Source organism: Ictidomys tridecemlineatus, chromosome 15 (genome assembly GCF_052094955.1).
Source record: "Ictidomys tridecemlineatus isolate mIctTri1 chromosome 15, mIctTri1.hap1, whole genome shotgun sequence".
Taxonomy (NCBI): domain Eukaryota; kingdom Metazoa; phylum Chordata; class Mammalia; order Rodentia; family Sciuridae; genus Ictidomys; species Ictidomys tridecemlineatus.
The window spans coordinates 46,172,066-46,191,644 of NC_135491.1; the positions used below are offsets into that span (position 1 = coordinate 46,172,066).

General features: G+C 41.8%; 1 protein-coding gene across 2 annotated transcripts in view; it reads left to right on the forward strand.

The window, feature by feature from the left end:
- Wwp2 (WW domain containing E3 ubiquitin protein ligase 2) overlaps positions 1 to 19,579 on the forward strand; it is a 130,483-nt gene that overhangs the window by 75,991 nt on the left and 34,913 nt on the right. For both annotated transcript variants that reach the window (XM_078032600.1, XM_078032601.1), the window contains 2 exons: positions 2,578 to 2,705; positions 12,800 to 13,010. In XM_078032600.1, coding sequence (XP_077888726.1) covers positions 2,578 to 2,705; positions 12,800 to 13,010 — 339 coding nt within the window. The remainder of the gene's footprint in view (positions 1 to 2,577; positions 2,706 to 12,799; positions 13,011 to 19,579) is intronic.

The window sequence follows — 19,579 nt, forward strand, 5'->3', positions numbered from 1 at the left end:
CAGCATGTGGGCCAGCGTTTAATCACGACGCAATCGCGTCTTTTAAGGGTTGAGTGAATCCTGAGAGCGGAAACTGCTTAAGAGACTGGCCTCAACTGTCAAGGCTCCCCTATACTTTCCCAGTGTCCTATTTGAAAGACGATAAAAGAGCAAGAAACTGGAAACTTCAGATTTAGGGCAGGGGGAGAATAGAGAAAGGGTGTGTGTGTGTGTGTGTGTGTGTGTGTGTGTGTGTGTGTGTGTGTGTGTGTGTGTGTGTCCTGTGTGGCTGTGGGGGCAGCTGTGGTGGCTGGGGGAGGGAGGCAGCAATTCATGCAAAGTGATCCCAGCTGCCCCTGCTTCACGGGCTCAGCCCGGCCCTGCTCCAGCCTGTCATTCAGGGTAAGCTGCTATCATTAGTGGTTAAACATTTCTGAAAGTATTCTCTCAACCCTGACCGCATGCCCTTTTGCGGAAGGGAGGGAGGAGCCAGGAGAGTACTGGGGCCCACCCTGTCATCCTGCCCAGTTGCTCTGTAGATGGACAGGGAGCCCTGGCCACTGGAAGCAATCATGGACTTGTCAGAGGCCATGCGTCTGACAGGATTAACATCGCATTTGAGTGCTGCCCACGTGGCCACTGCTCCCTGAGGGGTGCAGCCTCTCCTGGGGGCTGTGAATACCAAGCTGGGGAGGCCATTTTTGTCTTTGTGAAGCGATTCTTGGCTGAAGTAAGCCTTGTATTAACCAATTTTACCTCTCGCAAGCTCTGTGCCCTCAATATATACACAGACACATGTTGGCCAGTTGCTAGAGACCGCCTTTTCCTTGGAACCAGTTGGTGTTCATTCTGCTTTCGATGAGGAGTTGTGGTAAAGTGCTTAATACCAATGCTTCTTCCTGTGAAGTGGGGACTTTGCAGTGTTTTTCTTTGACTGAGGTATGGTTGACAGCTTTTTGATTTATGAAATTAGCTCAGGGAAAAATATGGTGGAAAAAGAGAGTCCAAATTGAATCTTTATTTCCATAGTTCAGTCTACCCTCTCTCCATTTTTAACTGCCACGTGGTCTTGAGGTACAAAGGGCTCCAGAGTTTGCTGGGAGTTGTCTTATCTTGGCCCAAGAAAAACTGCTTTTGTTTGCTTGTTTTGTTTTTTAAGTTTGTTTTCTTTATTCCTCACTCAAAAGTAAACAGGCTCAATGAAGGAAACTGGAAAAATCCAGAAGAGCACAAAAGGCAAAATCAAAATGTCCATGTCCCCAGCATTTAAAGATTATCACTGTTAACATTTTGGTTTATTCTTCTCTTATCTGAAAATTTGGTGCTGCAGGCTCACCCCAATACACTGGACTAGAGGCCCTCACCAGCAGGGGTGCCCTTGCGGTTGTGGATCTCAGCAGGGAACTTTCTGTTACAAGTGTTAGTGTTGCCATTGGTCAAGTGACTAGTGAAAGAATAGTCTATAGGAATTCAGCCTAAGTCAAGCTCCCTACTCCATCCTCCAGCCCAGTGTGGATGCTTGAAGTCACACTGCCTGGATTTGAATCTGTGTTCTGTGGCTTACTTTCTGTAGAACGTTTTTGCGTGTCTGTTTTCTTACGTGTGAAATGAGAATAGCATTAAGCTACCCAAAGGGTGGCCTTGCCAAATGAGCTCATACATGCAAAGTGCACATCTCCTGTGTGTGATGTTACAGCTTGATGAATACTGTATATTTCTGAGTTCGTCGTTATTTTATTGTTTGTAGTCATCTTACTGCTCCCTGTCAGGTAGTTTAAGTTGCTCTCTGGGTCTCTTACTCTGCCTGGAGAGCAGTGGCCTTTTCTTCACTGGATGGTGTTTAAACCACATTCCTGTTGTGAAGTGGTCTATAACTTCTCAGTAGTGGAATAATGCCCTTGGGTGCAACGGCTGAACTGAGGAACAGGGAGGTGTAGATGTTGCTGAGGGAGTGAAGGCAGCTACACAAAGAACGCAAGAGCTCACCTTGCTTATCGCCTGTGTGCTCTGAAGGTGTCCGATAGGTTTTCTTCTGCTAGATCCCACAGTGTCTTTGTGATCAAGTCATTTCTATCTCGGTTCTCACTTACTTGGATGGGCTGTTGAGTCATCTTTTCTAGGTGAAAAACATGTCACCAGACACATCAACTGTTTAACACCCCTTGACTTCTGTTTCCAGGGGAGTCATCTTTCTAGCTATACAGAAAATTGATTTGGAGACGTTTGGGCTCCTTTTGCCTAATGGGAAAATGTCTCCTCTGTAGCCTGTCCAGTGATTCTTGTTTATTTCCAATAAAAATAGTGAGATGGTCACAGGCTATTTTGCCAGTTATTTCAGATGTGGGGGTAAATCACTCCGAATTTGTTTACTTCAAGTGGAAAAGTTTACACAAAGCAGCCTCCTGGGCTTCTACCAAGAAGGAGGCTTCCCTGGGCCTCTGCTTGGAGCCAACTTCTGTTGGGTCAAAAACTACAGGGGCTGTTAAAGTCCTGTTTCCAATAAATAGCAAAAGAGGGAGGACACTGCTTTAAGGAAGACATGCTTCTTTCTTCTTCATCATGCCTTATGTCTGTCTGCTTTACACTTTGAACCCCTAGGACACACAGACATTCAGGCGGTTCAGCCAGAACAACCACAACAGCCGGTGAACAAAGTCCTGGTACCAGGAACCGACACCGTCAGCCCATCAAGAACCCAAGCCACAGTGGCCTGGCCAATGGCACAGGTGAGTGATGGCACAGAGTGCCAGCCTGGACGAAAGCACTGTGCTCTTACCTGTCCTGTTGTGGACTTGGGACTCTGCCTGATGTGTCAAAATATAGGGAGTGTGCAAGAAGACTCCAGTACTCAAGGGAGTTTGAATCCATCAGTCTTTCCATTGGCCCACCTTCTTTGATCTCTGGCTAATTCAGACAGTGTTGCACCTGTCTGAAATATTCCTTTATGCAGAAATAAAAAATTGTTTTTCTATTCATGTCTTATCAATGTTGGATTTCTTTGGGGGAAGATATTTTGTGTACACATGACTCATTTTTAAAAAATTCCTTAATGAAAGCAAATTGTCAAACTAGGGGGGAAGAGAAAACTAAATTTGTTGCTGAGAGCTGAGTTGGAGAAGATGGTAGCACTGTGGAGGGGTCTGGGCACAGACTGGCCACTGTGAAGCCAGATTACCCCTGGGGAGCATGCTGTCCCCACTCTAGTGGGGCCCATTTGATAGCCCTATCCACACACAAACAGAATTTGGTTCTGCTTCCATGTAAGTGGGAAGGGAAGGACCTCTATCCAAACAAATAATTTTTTGTTCTGATTTATCTATGTCACATCAGGACAGTATCAGAAAGGAAATTTTTTTTTAAAAAAAATTCATTTTCTAAACTTCTTGAAGATGGTCAAATCTTTAGTGATCACTGGTCTGTTGGTCTTTTGACTTAATTTGGGGCAGATGGGAAGCGTCATGAATATTTACTTCCATAAGCCATAGTCAGGCGAATGCAGGTGTTTTAATTGATAAGTGACACTGACATAATTTTGTAGTTGCTTGTTGATGATGGCAGAATTGTAACATGAAGGACAAGAGATCCAGAGCTACGTAATTTTGTCACATATGCATTATCTTGGCATGGGTACTGACCTATGTGTGACAAACTTCCTGAGTAGAAGAAATCCACTTGTTGCTTGGTAAGAACTTTCAGTTCTTAGCAGCATTCCATGAGGGCTCTGGTAGCTTATGTTGCCTGGTTATTTCATTGTCTGTAAGGGACAGGCAGTGGGGAATGGCCTGTGTCCAGCAAGGCTGACTGTGAGCACAGTGGCTTGATTTCCTTCCTGGAGTGTGGGACCTGCCTGAAGGAACTGAGTTCACCCTGGGCCTTGGGGATGCAGATGAGCTGCAGGTGAAGAGCACCACAGCTGCTGTCTCAGCCTGCCTGGCTCTCCTGTGACAACCATTGTATCCATCTGCATGAAGGTGACTGTGACCTGGTAGCTGTAGGTAGACTGGTATTGAGAACTGTGTATAGTTTTCTTTTTTTTTTTTTTAAATTGTGTAATTTATTTATTTTTATGTGGTGCTGAGAATTGAACCCAGTGCCTTGCATGTGTCAGGCAAGTGCTCTACCACTGAGCCACAACCTCAGCACCCCCGTGTGTAGCTTTGTGATCATCAGTAGACTTAGAAAATAAGTTGCTCATGGAGGAGAGCCAGCATTTACAAATGGAGAAAGGAAATGGCTTTTTGGAACCAGTTGTTTCCCAGGTGTAATTGCTGAGCTGTGAACCACTTTGTCCTTCCTGGGGTCTACATGTTTATGACAGTGGTTTCCTCTGCTTTTCTTATAAAAACTGTTGGCGAATGGACTTTATATGGTGATGATCTTTAAGTCATTCTCCTTGGAAATTTGAACAGATCTTTATTTCGCCTACATTTATTTTTAAGTACCTTTACTGTTTGTCCTTATATCCAGGAACATTGTGTTCTAGCAAACAAGTCAGGTGCCTGGCCATGTCCTCAGAAAGCCACCCGTCCCTAGCCCACACTGCCTTGGAAATGTTCTTTGGTGGTGTAAGTGAATGCCCCAGCTGGTCCTACAACCATCTACGAAGGGCAGTGGATGTACTTCAGGGCCTTCTGCCCTCTAGAATATTGGCCCCTGCCTATCCCCTTTCTGGCATGGGGATGGTTCACCTTTACCTGGACTTCACAGGCTCTTTCATGTGTATCCAAAGGGTATCTGAAGATCTCCTCTTTCCTGTGGGGAGCAGGCAGAAGCTCCCTCTTAGGCAGTGTAGGACAGAAGGGAGTTTGAGGATGCAAATGGAGATATTTTCATCCCTCAGCGTGCTGCTGGTAGGCCTATGAGGACCATGGTCAGCCATGTCTCCAGAATAAGTGTTCACAGACAGGATTTCTTTAACAGGCCTTTTGGGCTCTGTGCTGTAGTTACGCATGAAAAAGACATTTGGGGCAAAACCAGAGCTGAGTTCCAGGTGGTTTTTTTCATGTTGTCACAACTGTAAAGTATCCATTTTTATAAGACAAGAGTGAATGGCAGCCTGTCTATATAAATATAATATTTCTAAGTTTTAGAAGTGGTAGCAATTGAGAAATAGACTAATGGTATAGCACTTCATTGAGACTTGTGTGAAATGATTTATTTTCTAATTTCTTACTGAGAACTTTACCCCAAAAAAGTCATGTGTTACTTCTCCCATAAATGTAATTTCCAAGCATGTTGGTCACCCTGGCTGCAGTCAGATCCTGACTACTCAGGTGCAGTATGTAGAGGAGGTCCAGTAACTCTCTGGGCCTTGCTTTTCTCACTTTTAAAGCTAGGGCAAGATTATGTATCTTTTGAGTTGTTACAAACAATATAAAAATGTAGAGTGCTTGGCCTGGTACCTGGCACAGAGAGTTAGTTTATCTTTGTGAATAATTTCCTACAGTGATGGCTATGCAGCATGGATATATGTTTTTATTCACTATGTTATTTTTTAAACACACTCCATACATCTATGTGGTCTTCTTGTTTACTTTTTAAAAAAGTGGCCTATTTTTACAGTTAATTTGCCATAATTCATTTAGCCATTCCTCAAATCTTGTATAACTTTTCCTGTCATAAAACAAAATTTTACTGTAAACATCTCTGCATATAGGTTTATTTCTTCTTGTATGAAATTTATTTATTTTGTAGAGACAGAGCCTTATTGTGTTGCGCAGGCTGGCCTTGAACTCCTTGGCTCAAGCCAGCCTCCTGCCTCAGCCTCCCTAGTAGTTAGGGGGACTATAGGCATGTACCAGTGTACCCAGCTCTTGAGTGAGCTCTTTTTTTTTTTTAAAGAGAGAGAGAGAGAGAGAGAGAGAGAGAGAGAGAGAGAGAGAATTTTTAATATTTATTTTTTAGTTTTTGGCAAACACAACATCTTTGTTTGTATGTGGTGCTGAGGATCGAATCCGAGCTGCATGCATGCCAGGCGAGCACGTTACCGCTTGAGCCACATCCCCAGCCCAATGAGTGAAATTCTTGAGTCAAAAGAAATGAATTTAAAAAAATGAGATTTACTATGTATTATCACATTATCTTCCCAGAGAATCATTTTTATATGTCCAAAGCAATATAATATTTTTTTTGTAAAGTGATACATGAGATTTATTTTATACTGCAACCCTATAAATATTGGCTTGTCATTTTTGCTAGTGGTAACTTATGATTTGCTCTCACTGCGTTTCCTTTCATCTTCTCTTCCCTTCCCTTTTAGTTTCTTTTCTTTTCTCCCCTCTTCTCTCTTTCATTTTTCTTTTCTTTTTTTTGGCACTGGGGATTGAACTCAGGACTTTGTGTATGCTGGGCAAACACTGTACCACTGAACTACGTACCTTGCCCTAAATTAATTTTTCTCTATATTTGAATCCTATTATCACAGGACAGCAATTAGTCTTTTTCCACTGTGATTTTGCTTAGTGTTTATTATCACATTCTTATATATAGTGAGAATTTCTTCATTTCTTGTTTTTGAGCAAATCCCATATGATTTTGATTATTGATGTACTATAATGTGGTTTTTCAATGTCTGTGAGGATTAAATCTACTTATTACTCTTTCTCTTTGATAGGTTTTCAAAACAAATTTTAGACTTTGAGATTTTGAATTCCTAGAAGCTTCCTGGAATGGAAATGGAAATTGTATTAATATATATATATTAACCAGGGAAGGACTATTTTGGGGGCGGGACACAGTACTGGGGATTGAACCTAAGGATCCTCTACCACTAAGCTACATCTCAACCCCCTTAAATTTTTAATTTTGAGATAAAGTCTCACTGAGTTGCTGAGACTGGCCTTGAACCTGTGATCTTCTTGCCTCAGCCTCCCAAGCTGCTGGGATTACAAGCATGCATGACCATGCCTGAGTACCAGGGAAGGATTTAATTTTCCCATCAGTCAGTTAGGACATGCCTTTGTCCATTTTTAAGTCTTTTTTCTTTTTTGCCACTAACACTGTTCTGTATGAGCCTTACCATCCTATGGCATGCTGACAATGAAATTTCTTTCTCGTTTTGGTTGCTCTCCTACAGAGCTGAGCAAACATCTGCATTGGAAGTGCAGTTGATTATAAGTCATGGTGAGTGATGCTGGCTGCTTTCCTGCACATCATGTTGGGAGCTTATCTTCTTTTTTAATGAGCCATTGTTGTTGGCAGTTGCTCCCTCATATCCGAGTGTGGGGACTGAAGAGACCCCAGGTGTGTGCACCACGAGCCTGTGCTCTACCTCCCAGACCTGAACATCCAGGAATGTGCATGGAGCTGGCATCATGCCTAGGATTAAGAAAAAGAATTTCCAATTCCTGATCTTTTTTTTTTTTTTTTGGCTACAGTGACTAGAGCGTGTCTTAGTTCTGAGTGAATATGTGATTCATAAAGTGAGTGTTTAGCCAACATTGCAGAGGGAGCTTGGGAAACACCCACAGTTGCAGAAACCAGAAGCTGTTCAACTGCCTTTCACCTACTACCCCAACTACCCTTGGAGCCCAGATTTTCTTTCCATGCAATGGAGTCATCTAAGCCAGCTTCATGACCCCTTCTCCACTGTTTTGACTTCATGGTGCTCTGGGTGGGCAGCCTGGTTCTGCTGCTTGCTGACTGTGTGGCATCTCTGAGTGGTCCCCCCAGGCACCTCAGTTTTGTCCTTAGTGAAATGGGCATTATAATATCTTCTTCACGAGGCTGTTGGGAGGATGCATGAGCAAATAGAAATGTGCTTGCTAATGGCTATGGATGATACTGGACTGGATGGATCCTGGATCAGAAAAAGGACCCTAGTAGGAAAGCTGGCAAAATCGAAATGACGTCTGGACTCTAGTTCTTAATAATATTAATAAGTCTAGTTATTAATATTAATACTTAATACTAATAGATTTTTTTGCTTTGACATGTGCCATGGTTATATATAAGATAGTATTATTAGGGGAAATTGGGTGATGGGCATACCAAGTTTTCAACTTCTATATATGTGTTATTATCCCCCTAGCTTTTCTTTAAAGAACCTGTTTTGCAAACGATAAGTGTCTCACAGTGTCAAATATTTTTCTTTTGCTAGGTTATTAGGTTTATTGAACAAGTATTTGTTGAATAGATGTTTATCAAATGTTATTTTGCTAAACAGATTGACAATGTAATGTAAAAAAAGTGTAAGATAAGTCCTCTGCCCTAAAATCTCTTTCTGGAAGTTGAAAATACACCTCAGCTAAGTTCCAGCACAGATGTCACAGGGGCTCTGGGATGAGGAGCTGAGACCACAGGGGCTGTGGGCTCTGCACAGGGGCATGACTATTTGGGGCTGCAGTGGTGGGGAGGGGCCTCCAGGGAAGAGGTAAGAGGTAGAGAAGATGGCAAGGGGAAGTAGTGCAACAGGAGGTAGGCAGATGTGCCCTCACTCCCAAGAAGGGTCTTGGGGCAGATGAAGGGTGCACATCTAATGTTTAGGGTTAGAGGTGAGAGAACATCGATTGTATTAAGCAGAACGACAAGTAAAACACAGCGATTCTCCAAGGCGTGATGAAATTGTACCTCCTCATCTGTGACTGTCCATGTTTTCTCTGTATTTGAAGCCCTATCATGCTTGAGATGTGCCCTGTCACTGGTTTACCAGGGTGATGAAATGGCCAGCTGGGAACCATTCTAACTATGTAGACATTCTGATGTCTACGTTTTATTCTAGCTGGAAGCTGTGATGGGAGTGGATTTACCTCAGAGGTAAAGCTCTCAAGTTCTAAGAATGGGCATATACAGTTACATGTTACTGAAGGATGGGATACAGTCAGAGAAATGTGTCTGTGATTTCATCATTAGACAGACACCCTAGACTGTACTTTTACACTGAGATGGCTGTAGTGTCACTGGGCAGAATAATCTTTTTTTTTTTCATTTTTTTTTGTAGTTGTAGATAAACAGAATGCCTTTATTTTGTTTATTTTTATGTGATGCTGAGGATTGAACCCAGTGTCTCACACTTGCTAGGCAAGTGCTCTGCCACTGAGCTACAGCCCCATCCCTAGGCAGAATAATCTTATGAGACCACTATCATATGCATCCTTCTTTGACTAGAATATTCTTATGTGGTGCATGACTGTCCACCCAAATACACACACACACACACACACACGCACAGTGGAAGAGTGTCAACATAGTTGTAAAAAAGCTCATGAGGGTTAGGATATCTGGCTTTCATATTTCTCTATTTCCAAATCTGAACTCGGGTGTGGCATAGAACTCTTCAACAACTGAGCTCCTCTGGTGAGTCCAGTGGGCAGATGCAGATCTCCTGGGAACCATTCTAACTAGGTTTGCAGCTGCACGAACAGTCAGATCCAGATCGTGTAGATTAAAGGTGCTTCTGCATCAGCATGCCCTGGGCTCTGCTCTTGTCTTTTCCCAGCCAACAATTTCATAATCATTATTTAAAAATAATAGTACATACACATAATTAAAACTTTGAAGGTATAGAAACTTACACAGCATAAAGAATGTTTTCCCCTTATTTTGCCAGTCTTCAGTTACTGTTATTTCTTGTGACTCTTCTAAAGATATTCTTTGAATACATTGACATATGTATAGTTGTTCTTTGAAAAACCACATATATCTATACACAGTGAAATGTATAAATCTGCTTAAAGAGAATGGCCATCTGTTGTGTTACTAGCTTGGCTGAGCTAGAATAAGGAACATAAATACTACTAAACACACAAATACTACAATGTAGATGTGTGTACATATATGTATATACACACATCTGTGTATATGTCCACACACAAACATAAATGCATACACTGTTCAGCATTTTCCCATTTAAAAGTATCCTAGAGTTTTTCTATAGAACTCGAAGCCAACTTGAGCTTTGTCCCCTTGCTGTGTGCTCACTAGCCATAGCCAAAGATGGGGACAGTTTTAGTATCAATATGAACATTATGGTAACAGATTGAAATACTTTAAATGTTGAAGTCTAGAACTTCATAATGATTTTTAAACAAAGTGAAACTTCATGCTCATTTTTTAAATTATTTTTTTTGTAGTTATAGTCGGACAGCATGCCTTTATTTTATTTGTTTATTTTTATGTCGTGCTAAGGATCAACTCAGTGCCTCACATGTGCGAGGCAAGTGTTCTACCACTGAGCTACAGCCGCAGCCCCAGCCCCATGGTTCATTTTTAAACAGTGCAAGGAAATCAACTCATCATTCTGCAAACTGGTAAATAAAAGAAAAGAATCAAGCATTTGTCCTGGCTTTTCCTTCACAAACTATACCTCAAGGTGGCCAGAGATTTGCTAAAAGGAAGTTCCTTTTTTTGAAAGTATTCCAGCCAATAAATGAAGACGACATGATAGAATGAGAATATGACTATTTTGCAAACTCCATTGGATTATTTTAAAAATCTGGTTCTGAGCTTTCTTATTTATTTAATTGTCTGCCTGTTCATGCATCTGTATCAAGTTTTAATTGTTGCAGTTTGATGATATGTTTCAATACTTTAGAGAATAAACTCCCCAACAAACACACCACTCTCTTCTCCTTTAGAGTTTTCAGGGCTACTCACTCATACATACTTTAGCTTTCCTTATAAATTTGTGAATGAATTTATCTAGCTCTGAAAAAAGTCACTATGGAATCTTTTTTTAGAAGTTGGAATTGAGTAAAATGTATAGATCTGCCTAAAGAGAATGGCCATCTGTTGTGTGTTACTAGCTTGGCTGAGCTAGAATAAGGAACGTAAATATGAAGTGTTGCATTTATGTTGGGGAAACATTAATGACACAAGATTTATTCACTTACTAAACCTAATTTAGCCCTCACATGGGGAAGAAAAAGCAAGTGAATAGATTGGAGACGGCCCCAGCTTAAGCTCTAATGCATTTGTTAAGATCAAGCTGGCGTCAGGTCCTGTGAAGACATTTTAGTTTCCCCTGACCCCCAGGACAGGTAGACAGCAGGATCTAGTGATTGCTCAGAGTTGTAGTCTAGGTCTCATTAAAGGACCTGCAGAGAAGTAGTAGAGTGTAGTGAGTGAGTGACTCGTTTAAACCTTTGAGGCAGATAGCAGGGTGGGAATTAGATGCTCTGTAACCCTAGTGGGTGATTTTCCTCTTTTGTCCTTAGTTTCCTCAATGTAAAATGGGGCTCATCGGTGCTACCTAACTTGTAGCGTTGTGTGTGAAGCTTCAATGGGATAATCCAAAGTGCCTTCTCTTTGCTTGGGATGTACCCCTGTGTTCTGTAAATATTAGCTAGTCCCATTTAAATTGGCAATCTGACTCTGCTGTTTTGATGGCATCTGATTTATTATGTTTAGTTTTTTTTTTATGTTCAGTTCTTGATATCATTGATTAGTAGAGATGGCAGAAGGTATCTATGGGAGAGCTGCCAGAGGTTAAGGAAAGGTGGTCTAGAAACATCGAGGAAGTAGTGAGCCTTCTTACTGGAAAAAAGAAGACTAATGAGAAACAGAAAATATACCACATACTCATTGTGAATTGCTTTGGAGGTGAGAGACTTAGACTCGCTAGTGGAATTCTGCTTAATATTAGAAAAACTTTCTTGAAAGTACATCTGCTCGGGCTGGGTCTGCAGCTCAGTGGTAGAGCACCTGCCTCCCATGTATGAGGCACTGGGTTCAATCCTTAGCACCACATAAAAATAAAGATATTGTGTCCATCTACAACTTAAAAAAAAAAAAGAAAGAAAGAAATAAAGAAAGTACATCTGCTCAATACTGGACTGCTTCTGTATGCCCTGTCAGAAGAAATGTTTGAGAAGAAATCTGGATAGTCTTTTTCTTAGGGAAACTGCAAAATGAATTTCTGAATTAGGAAGATGAGACTAAATGATGATGTTTTCTCATGAAGTTCTAATAAAAACATACACATATGCAGTCTCACATGTCTAAAAACTCTCTGCATGTGCCTCCTACAATTGAAATTCCTTGAAAACTTGTTTGATCCTTTTGGAATATTGCAGTACCTTGGGGTCCTCGTGGGCATAAGTGATTATCAAAGACGTGAAGAAATGGTAAAATAAGGAGACTTGGGAACTAGCTTATTTCACTTCTATTTCTTTGTCTTGTTGCTACCTGGGAGACGAGACCTTAGCTTTTGAGCCCCTTCTTTTTCATCCAGAGTATTTTCACCTTCCTTCTTGGTAGAAGCCTTTAAAAGACAAGTCCATGATTGGGACTTGCCTCTTCACGTGTTTGGAGTTGTTTCAGGAGAGGTACCATTTATGCCTAGCAGACAGATGGCAGATTTAAAGAAAAGGATGTGACCCTATAAACTTGGCCTTGGTCTTGCTTTATTTGCCACCAACATGCTTCTCTGTTATCTTCATCCTTCCTACTATTTTATTTTAATGAATGTAACCATAGCATGTTAGAAAAACCTAATAGAATTATTTTAAAGATAGTAAATACTATATTTATTTCAGACTCATCCTCCAGTTTCCTTCAGACAAGACTTGCTGTATTTTCTTTTTTAATATATTTTTTAGTTGTTGATGGCCCTTTATTTCATTTATTTACTTATGTAAGTGCTGAGAATAGAACCCAGTGTCTCTCACATGCTAGGCAAGTGCTCTACTGCTGAGCCACAACCCCAGCCCTGCTGTATTTTCAGAGTTCTATTTTGTAAAACTTTTTACTGTTGGCCTGATCTACCAAGGGTAATAATGTAGATATGTTGTTAGTGAAATAAGCGAGAAAGACCTAGTAAATGTAAATGTAAACAGAATTGTTCTTCTTCATTGACTTATAAAGTATGGTTGGGTATTTTCAGTGAATGACGAACCCACTGCAGCTTCTGATCCTGAAGAATCTTCTGTTGTTGGTGTGACGTCCCCATCTCCTGCAGCCTTGAGTGTGACCCCAAACTCCAACACAACGTCTCTGCCTGCTCCAGCCACACCTGCTGAAGGAGAGGAACCCAGCACTTCTGGGACACAGCAGCTCCCGGCGTCTGCCCAGGCTCCCGATGCTCTGCCTGCTGGGTGAGTAGCCTTCTGTCCAACAGAAGCCTTATCCTTCTCAAAGACTGAGCCCCCTTCACTGGATCAAAAGAAACATGGTTATTTATTACCTAGTAGCCAGTTGTCCCAGGGGAGGCCACTGTGCGTAGATGCAAGGGAAGTGGAAGAACTGCTTGTTCTACATAAGTCTTAAAAAGAATCTAAATCATCTGGGCAGAATCAATGCTACCTTATGCCATGGCTTGAAATGAACAGCTTTACTCAAAGAGAGTGGCTTTTATGGAACAAGGAGCTCATTTTGCCTTCCTGAATTGTGGAAGGGTGTTCCTCTGAATTCTGCCAGAAAACAGCTCTTTTCTTCAGCTTTATCTTAACAACCTCTGGAAGACTTGGGCTTTAAGTACTGAACATTCATGTACATTATTCCCGTACTACTAGTTTTCTGGCCATCTTTTAGTTTGAAATTAAATTTGATGCTAAAGACTTTAGATGAGAAGATAATGACTCCAGTAATCCAAAAAGAAGTTTGAGTATATAATAACGGGAGATTAAGAGCAGGAACCTGGGAATCATATACCTGGGATTGAATCCCCCACCACCTCCGTTGTATGGCCTTGGCGAAGTGACTTTAAGCATACACATCTCTCCAGGAAATTAAGGGACTCAAATAAGATGGTATATGTGAAGTGCTTGCCAAAAGATGGGCATTGTACTCAATAAGGGGCATTTTTGAAGAAGTTTTTGTGAAAGAGCCGTAAAGGAAAAGAATGCCTCTGGCCTGGGAAACAAAGTCTTGGTGACTGCTGATCATAGCCAGGGCTGGTTGCATTGTCCATCCTGGTTACCAGTTTGGTACTGAAGAAGCCATTGGCCATATTGCTATAATGACTGGTGATCTGGCTGAAGCTGGCTTGGTGGTAGTGTGTGTCCTCTGAGCCCTCATGATGCAAGAAAGTTAAGCCTAACTCTGTCATTCACTGGGTTGACTGACATGTCTCTCACAAATCAGAAGGATGTCAGGTCTTTTGCTTGATGTGCAATGTGCCATATTGTTCTTAAAGGTGCCTCTGAAAATTCAGTTGTTAAAATATGAAGCATGAGGGCATAGGTGTTTTTAACCCCAGCACTTGGCATGCTGCCTAATTCTTACCCCTCAATAAAGTGTATCCATCAGACGGAAAGTATTGCAAACCCTGTGAGAATTGGAGGTGTTAAGAGGTAGCTCAAGTTTTTGATTTTGCAAGATGATTAAGAACCAGCTAGTAATGGTTACTCCCTGTGGGGATGTCTTTTCTATTTTATGTGGTACAGAATACTCAAAAGACCTTCCGTTTGTCATCTCAAATCTGTATGGCATAGTTTTGGGGAAAACAGAGCAGAATCATTTTGGCAGAAAGGAGAGAAAATGGCTGCCTGTGTCCCTAGTGAGCTGTTGTTTTCTTTCTGCTGAGCCAATGCCTGGAAGGCCGGCCTCACTCCTATGTCAGTCACAGGCAATTAGGGCTAATGGCTCAACGTGTCTTTATGTAGGGCGTGTGTGAGGGTTACTGTTCTCCTGGATTGGGCACTTCCTGTTTCCAGGCAGCTGGAAAACTCCAGACTCTGAAAACACTCTTTATTCTCAGTCTGGCAGATTGAGCAGCCCAGGGAAGCCGATTCCCCTCCCTCCTCTAGCCAGAGGCTGAAACACTTTTCTGAGGTAGATTTTGAATAACGTCTTTTCCTTGGAGCATTTGGAACGTGACAAAGCCCATGTGCGGGTCTGGGGTGGCTGCTGCCTACTTTAACATGTATGATGATCCAGGGGAGGATACCAAAGTGCCACTTTTTCAGCCCAGACAGGCTCCTCAGTGCCTTTTTCTGAGTTGACTAGAGTACTCAATACTTTGAGGATTGTCTCAGGGTCTAGAAATGGCCAGCTACCTAACTGGAGGTGGCCACCCGCACTGTTGAGTGGATGGTAGTAAGGACAGCGGGCTTTGGTTGCCTCATATGTATTGGAAGCTAGAAAGACATGGTTTCTACAATGACCCCAGCTATTTACAAGTTTAGAAGATTCAGACAAGGTGTAGTATTAATTCATTAATTCATTAATTCATTCCTGGTACCTTGATTTTGGGATGTCAGGGACCAACGAGAGAATGAAATCTATCACACTAACCCAAATACCAGCAGAGATTATGTTGTGGCAGAGTGTCACCTCATAGGAAATGCACCTTCTTGAATTTGCAGAATGCTTTCATCTTCTTTGAGGATATATAAATTTGTAGCATTTAAATTAAACATATTCTAGTGCCCAAGTTCAGCTAATGATTTCATATGATCCAGTTTGTCATTAAATAAAATAGCGGTTACCATTTCAGAGATGGCAAGTCCGGGGCTGGGCATTGCAAATGCTGTGCTAACCAAGAGATGGTCATCGTACTCAGAATGTTTTGCCAGGTCTGCTCTGGGCGCTCTGTTCTCCCTCTGGTTTCCTTGTCTATTCCCCTGCCTTCCTTTGGGATCTGACGCCAATTCTTATTTCTCTCTCTCGAGCCCCTTGCTGCACCTGGGTATATTGACCCTAGCTGTCTAAAAAAGAACTTATCACCCTGCCTTCCCCATCCAGGCTAGAATTGGTTCTCTCTCTCAATAATGCCACCACCATCTGCCCAGGCAACTGTCAGGCCATCCACATGTCACTCCTTCCTGACATCCATCTAGTTATCAAGCCCTGCTTTCCGCTCCCCATGCTTCCTTCCTAGCGTTCATCACAAGTGTAATTTAAAAAATGATGTAATGAGTGCTGTCTCCTGTATGATAGTGTAAGTGCCACATGGTAGGGATGATGTCTTTTAATTTCCCACTATATGGCTGTGCCTAGCACAGTGTCTGGCACATGGCGGGACCATAGGAAGTGGTTAAATGAAAGAATGATTCTCTCTCTTACATAACGTGGCTTCATGTATCACTGCCTGTCACTTAAATGACTGTTCTTACCCTTTCCTGATTTATTTTAACCCTTTAAAATGAAATTCTGAGCATGACTTTACATTGCTTAGAAGGCTAATTTGTCCTTTGGGTTAAATTCCGATATGACCCTACCTCCCTACCCAGCCCTCAGTGGAAGCCACTCTGCTTTGCTTATAGAGCTGTAGCTGTGATAATTTAGTTTGACGAATGCTCCACCCTCTCTCTGGAATAAGGACCCTACCCCAAGCTGAAAAGCGTCCTGGACATTTTGTCCATTTATTCCTGTACATCTTCAAGTCTCAGCTAATGGGTAATTCCTCAGGGAATCCTCCCCTTACCCTTGGTAGATGAAGGTAAACCTCCATGTGAGTCTGTTTGCGTCTGTAATTGCTTGTTCATGTCTCTGCCCTGCTGTGCTATAAATGCAAAGATGGCAGGGTGCCTGGCACAAAGTAGCCCCCCAAGACATATTTGTAATGAATAAATGAATATAGGTTGTCTTTTCCCCTCCTTTCCTCCACCGGGATGAATGTTTTATGCTTCTGTGACGCCTCAGAGAAAGAGCAACTGTGACTAGAATATTGCATTTTTGTCCCTAGAGCAAGAAAGTTAAGCCTAACTCTGTCATTCACTGGGTTGACTGACAAATCCGTGTCTCTCACAAATCAGAACACTCTTCCCTGTTCACAAGAGATCCTCATGCCCTGGCAGATACGTGCAGCATGGCTTCTCTTTGCTAAGGCATTTCTGAGTTAAACTAGGTTGCTTTCTAAGGCCTCCAGTGGATTCTGTTTCCAACTTTATCTCCTCAACTCCTCAATCTCTTAACCGAGGGATGGGAGCAGGATTCACTTGGGGATCCCATGGATCTAGGTTTCAGATGCCCACATTTCCCCCCGGAAGTTTGCACAGAGGGTCAAAGGCCACTGAAACCTGGACAGCCTAAGTCCAAATACAAGTCTCATTCTTTTCCTCTCTCCCTGTCTCTAAACCTCCCAATTTCTGGAGTTTTTAACTTAATTAGCACAAAAGAAGCCACTGGAAGGGTGTGGAATTTCCAGGTTGCAAATTTCTATTAAAGAAGGACTGGCAGGACCCTTTGGGGAGACATGTGAGATAGTGTTCCAGGCAGGGGACAATGAATGGGAATTGAGGCCACTTTGGTCCACTGGCCCTGTATCTGGTTTTTGTCAGTTCTGAGCCCACTTTGGGGACTGAATGCTCATTAACAGACTGTGTGTACATGGCTTCAATAAATTCCAAGTGCGCCTTGGTCTCTGCAGCTCCCTCCTTCCCTCGCGCACAGAGGCGCATTATTTGAGCCTGGCAGCCGGCACACTGCTGTGGTTTCTTACATAAGGCAGGGCGTTGTGTTTGGACTGCCGACTTACCTCAGCTCTGCCACTTCACACCAGCCTTTTTCTCCTGCAGTCATTGGCTGCCTTGTCTGTTTCCTGCCTCAGAGTAGAATTAATTGAGGAGGGGTGTTCTCTAGATTTTTGGGATTTGCCATCTGCCCTGTCCCCAAGTCCAGTTATGGAGGTCCAAAGACGCTTTCTTGAAGTGGTCCTTAAGACACTATCAAGGGCGACCGTCTCTTAAAAGAGTTGGTGCTTTGTTTGTAGAGACACCCTACAACTGGAATTTGGAACTTCTCTGCTAAGCTATAAACCAGTCACTGCCATCAAATTCCATTCCAAACTCAATTTCAGTGGTAGCCAGTCTTACCCAAGGAGTTTTAAAACAGTGCTTCTCAAATTGCAAAGAGTCCGTCCTTTGTTGTTATTGTTGCTGTTGTATTGTTTTAATTTTAAATTTCAATCTGTTGTAAACCCATGCTTTTGTTCTATACTCTGTTTAAGGGGAAGACTCTATAGATAATGTAATTGGATGTTGTGAAATGTCAAAGCCACCAAAGTTTCTAAGTGCTGAGAACCTTCTATTCTTTTCTGCTTGCAGAACTGAAAGAGTTTGTACTGTGGATTACTTTGTACTAGATGAAAGAATACTATTGGGGAATCTGTGTCTTCCTCCCAGCTTGCTTATTGCTGAATATGGGTTAGTCCTTGATTTTGCAAGGATTATCACAGGCCCAGGGCTTGCTGAAAAATATCCACTCTGGCTTCCTTTCCTTGTCTCAGAACACACACGTCTTATTTCAAAAGACTCTACAGCCTTATTTTCAAAGGCTCACATGAATGTAATCTCTCATTATTGCTAATTTTCATTTTTGCTGAGCTTTTTTGAGAGCTCCTTCAGAGCAGGGCTTATTGTGTTTCTCTTTCCATCCTTACCTCCAGGGAGATGGAGTGATAAGTGTGCATCTACTGAGTGGATACGTGATTTCACATTTTCAGTTGCCCTTAAAATTTTAGTGTCCTTTTTCATTTGATTATAAAAGCCATTGATAGAAAACTGGAAAAGAAATAGAAGAAGAGGAGCAATGACAACAATGACAGTAACAAACACCCACCCAAATTTTACCATTGGTGTTTTTTTATACAGTTTGTGCACGTTTTTTTCCTGAACCATTAATAAGAGCCACCATTTGTTATAAACCTTTGCAGTGTGTTGGGGACTGCTAAGTTCTATGTATGAATTATTTCATGCAGTCCTCACAATGCTTCAAGGTAGCTACTTTTATCTGCATCATGCAAGTGAGGAAACATCAAGAAATTTGCCTGAGGCCACGTATGCAGACATTCACATGTTCGCACACATCTACCAAAATTTGATCACCTTACAGTATGGGCTTTAAAACTGATTTATTTATTTTTAAAAATATTTTTTAGTTGTCGATGGATTGATTATTTATTTATTTATTTATTTGTGGTGCTGAGGATCAAACACAGGGCTTCACACTTGCCAGGCAAGTGCTCTACCACTGAGCCACAACTGCAGCCCCCAAACTTATTTATTTTTATGATAAAATATTGCAAACATTCAGATAAGAATGGTGATACATTAAAAAGTGCCGAGGATATAGCTTAATGGTAGAGTACTTGCCTATCACGTGTGAGGCCCTGGGTTTCACCCCCAGTACCATGAATAAAAGAAAATTCCTGTGGGCTTGCCAGTTAGTTTTATCAGATTTTAGCTTTACACTGCTTTTGCTAGAGTTCTCCCTTAAAACAACAACAACAAAGAAATAAAACCCTTGTGAATAAGACCTTGCCAGTACATTTGACAGTCCTGGGAACCCCTCTCTGATCCAATTCCCTATGTACAGTGAAACATGGAACTTGGGACGTCCATTTAAAATTCTATGTGATATTCTGTTGTATGAACAGGTAAAAATGTATCCATTATCTTGTTTCTTCATAATTATAAACAGTGCTGGCAATGATGGTTTTCTGTGCATGCCTTATGGTGTACATATTTGTTTGTTTAATATGTCCTGGAACTAGAATTTCTGTATTGTAGAGGATGAAGATCCTCGATGTTGGCAGATAAACCATCAAGTGCTTTCTCAAGTCAGATTACCAGTTCACACTCCTTTGAGCACGTGTGAGCATTCCTGCTAAAGCTGAGATTTTTTTCATTTTGGCTGGTCCGATGAGTATGAATGGTATCTTCTGTGGTTTTGAGATTCATTGATTACCATTGATGTTGAACCTCCTTTTAAGGTTTTTATT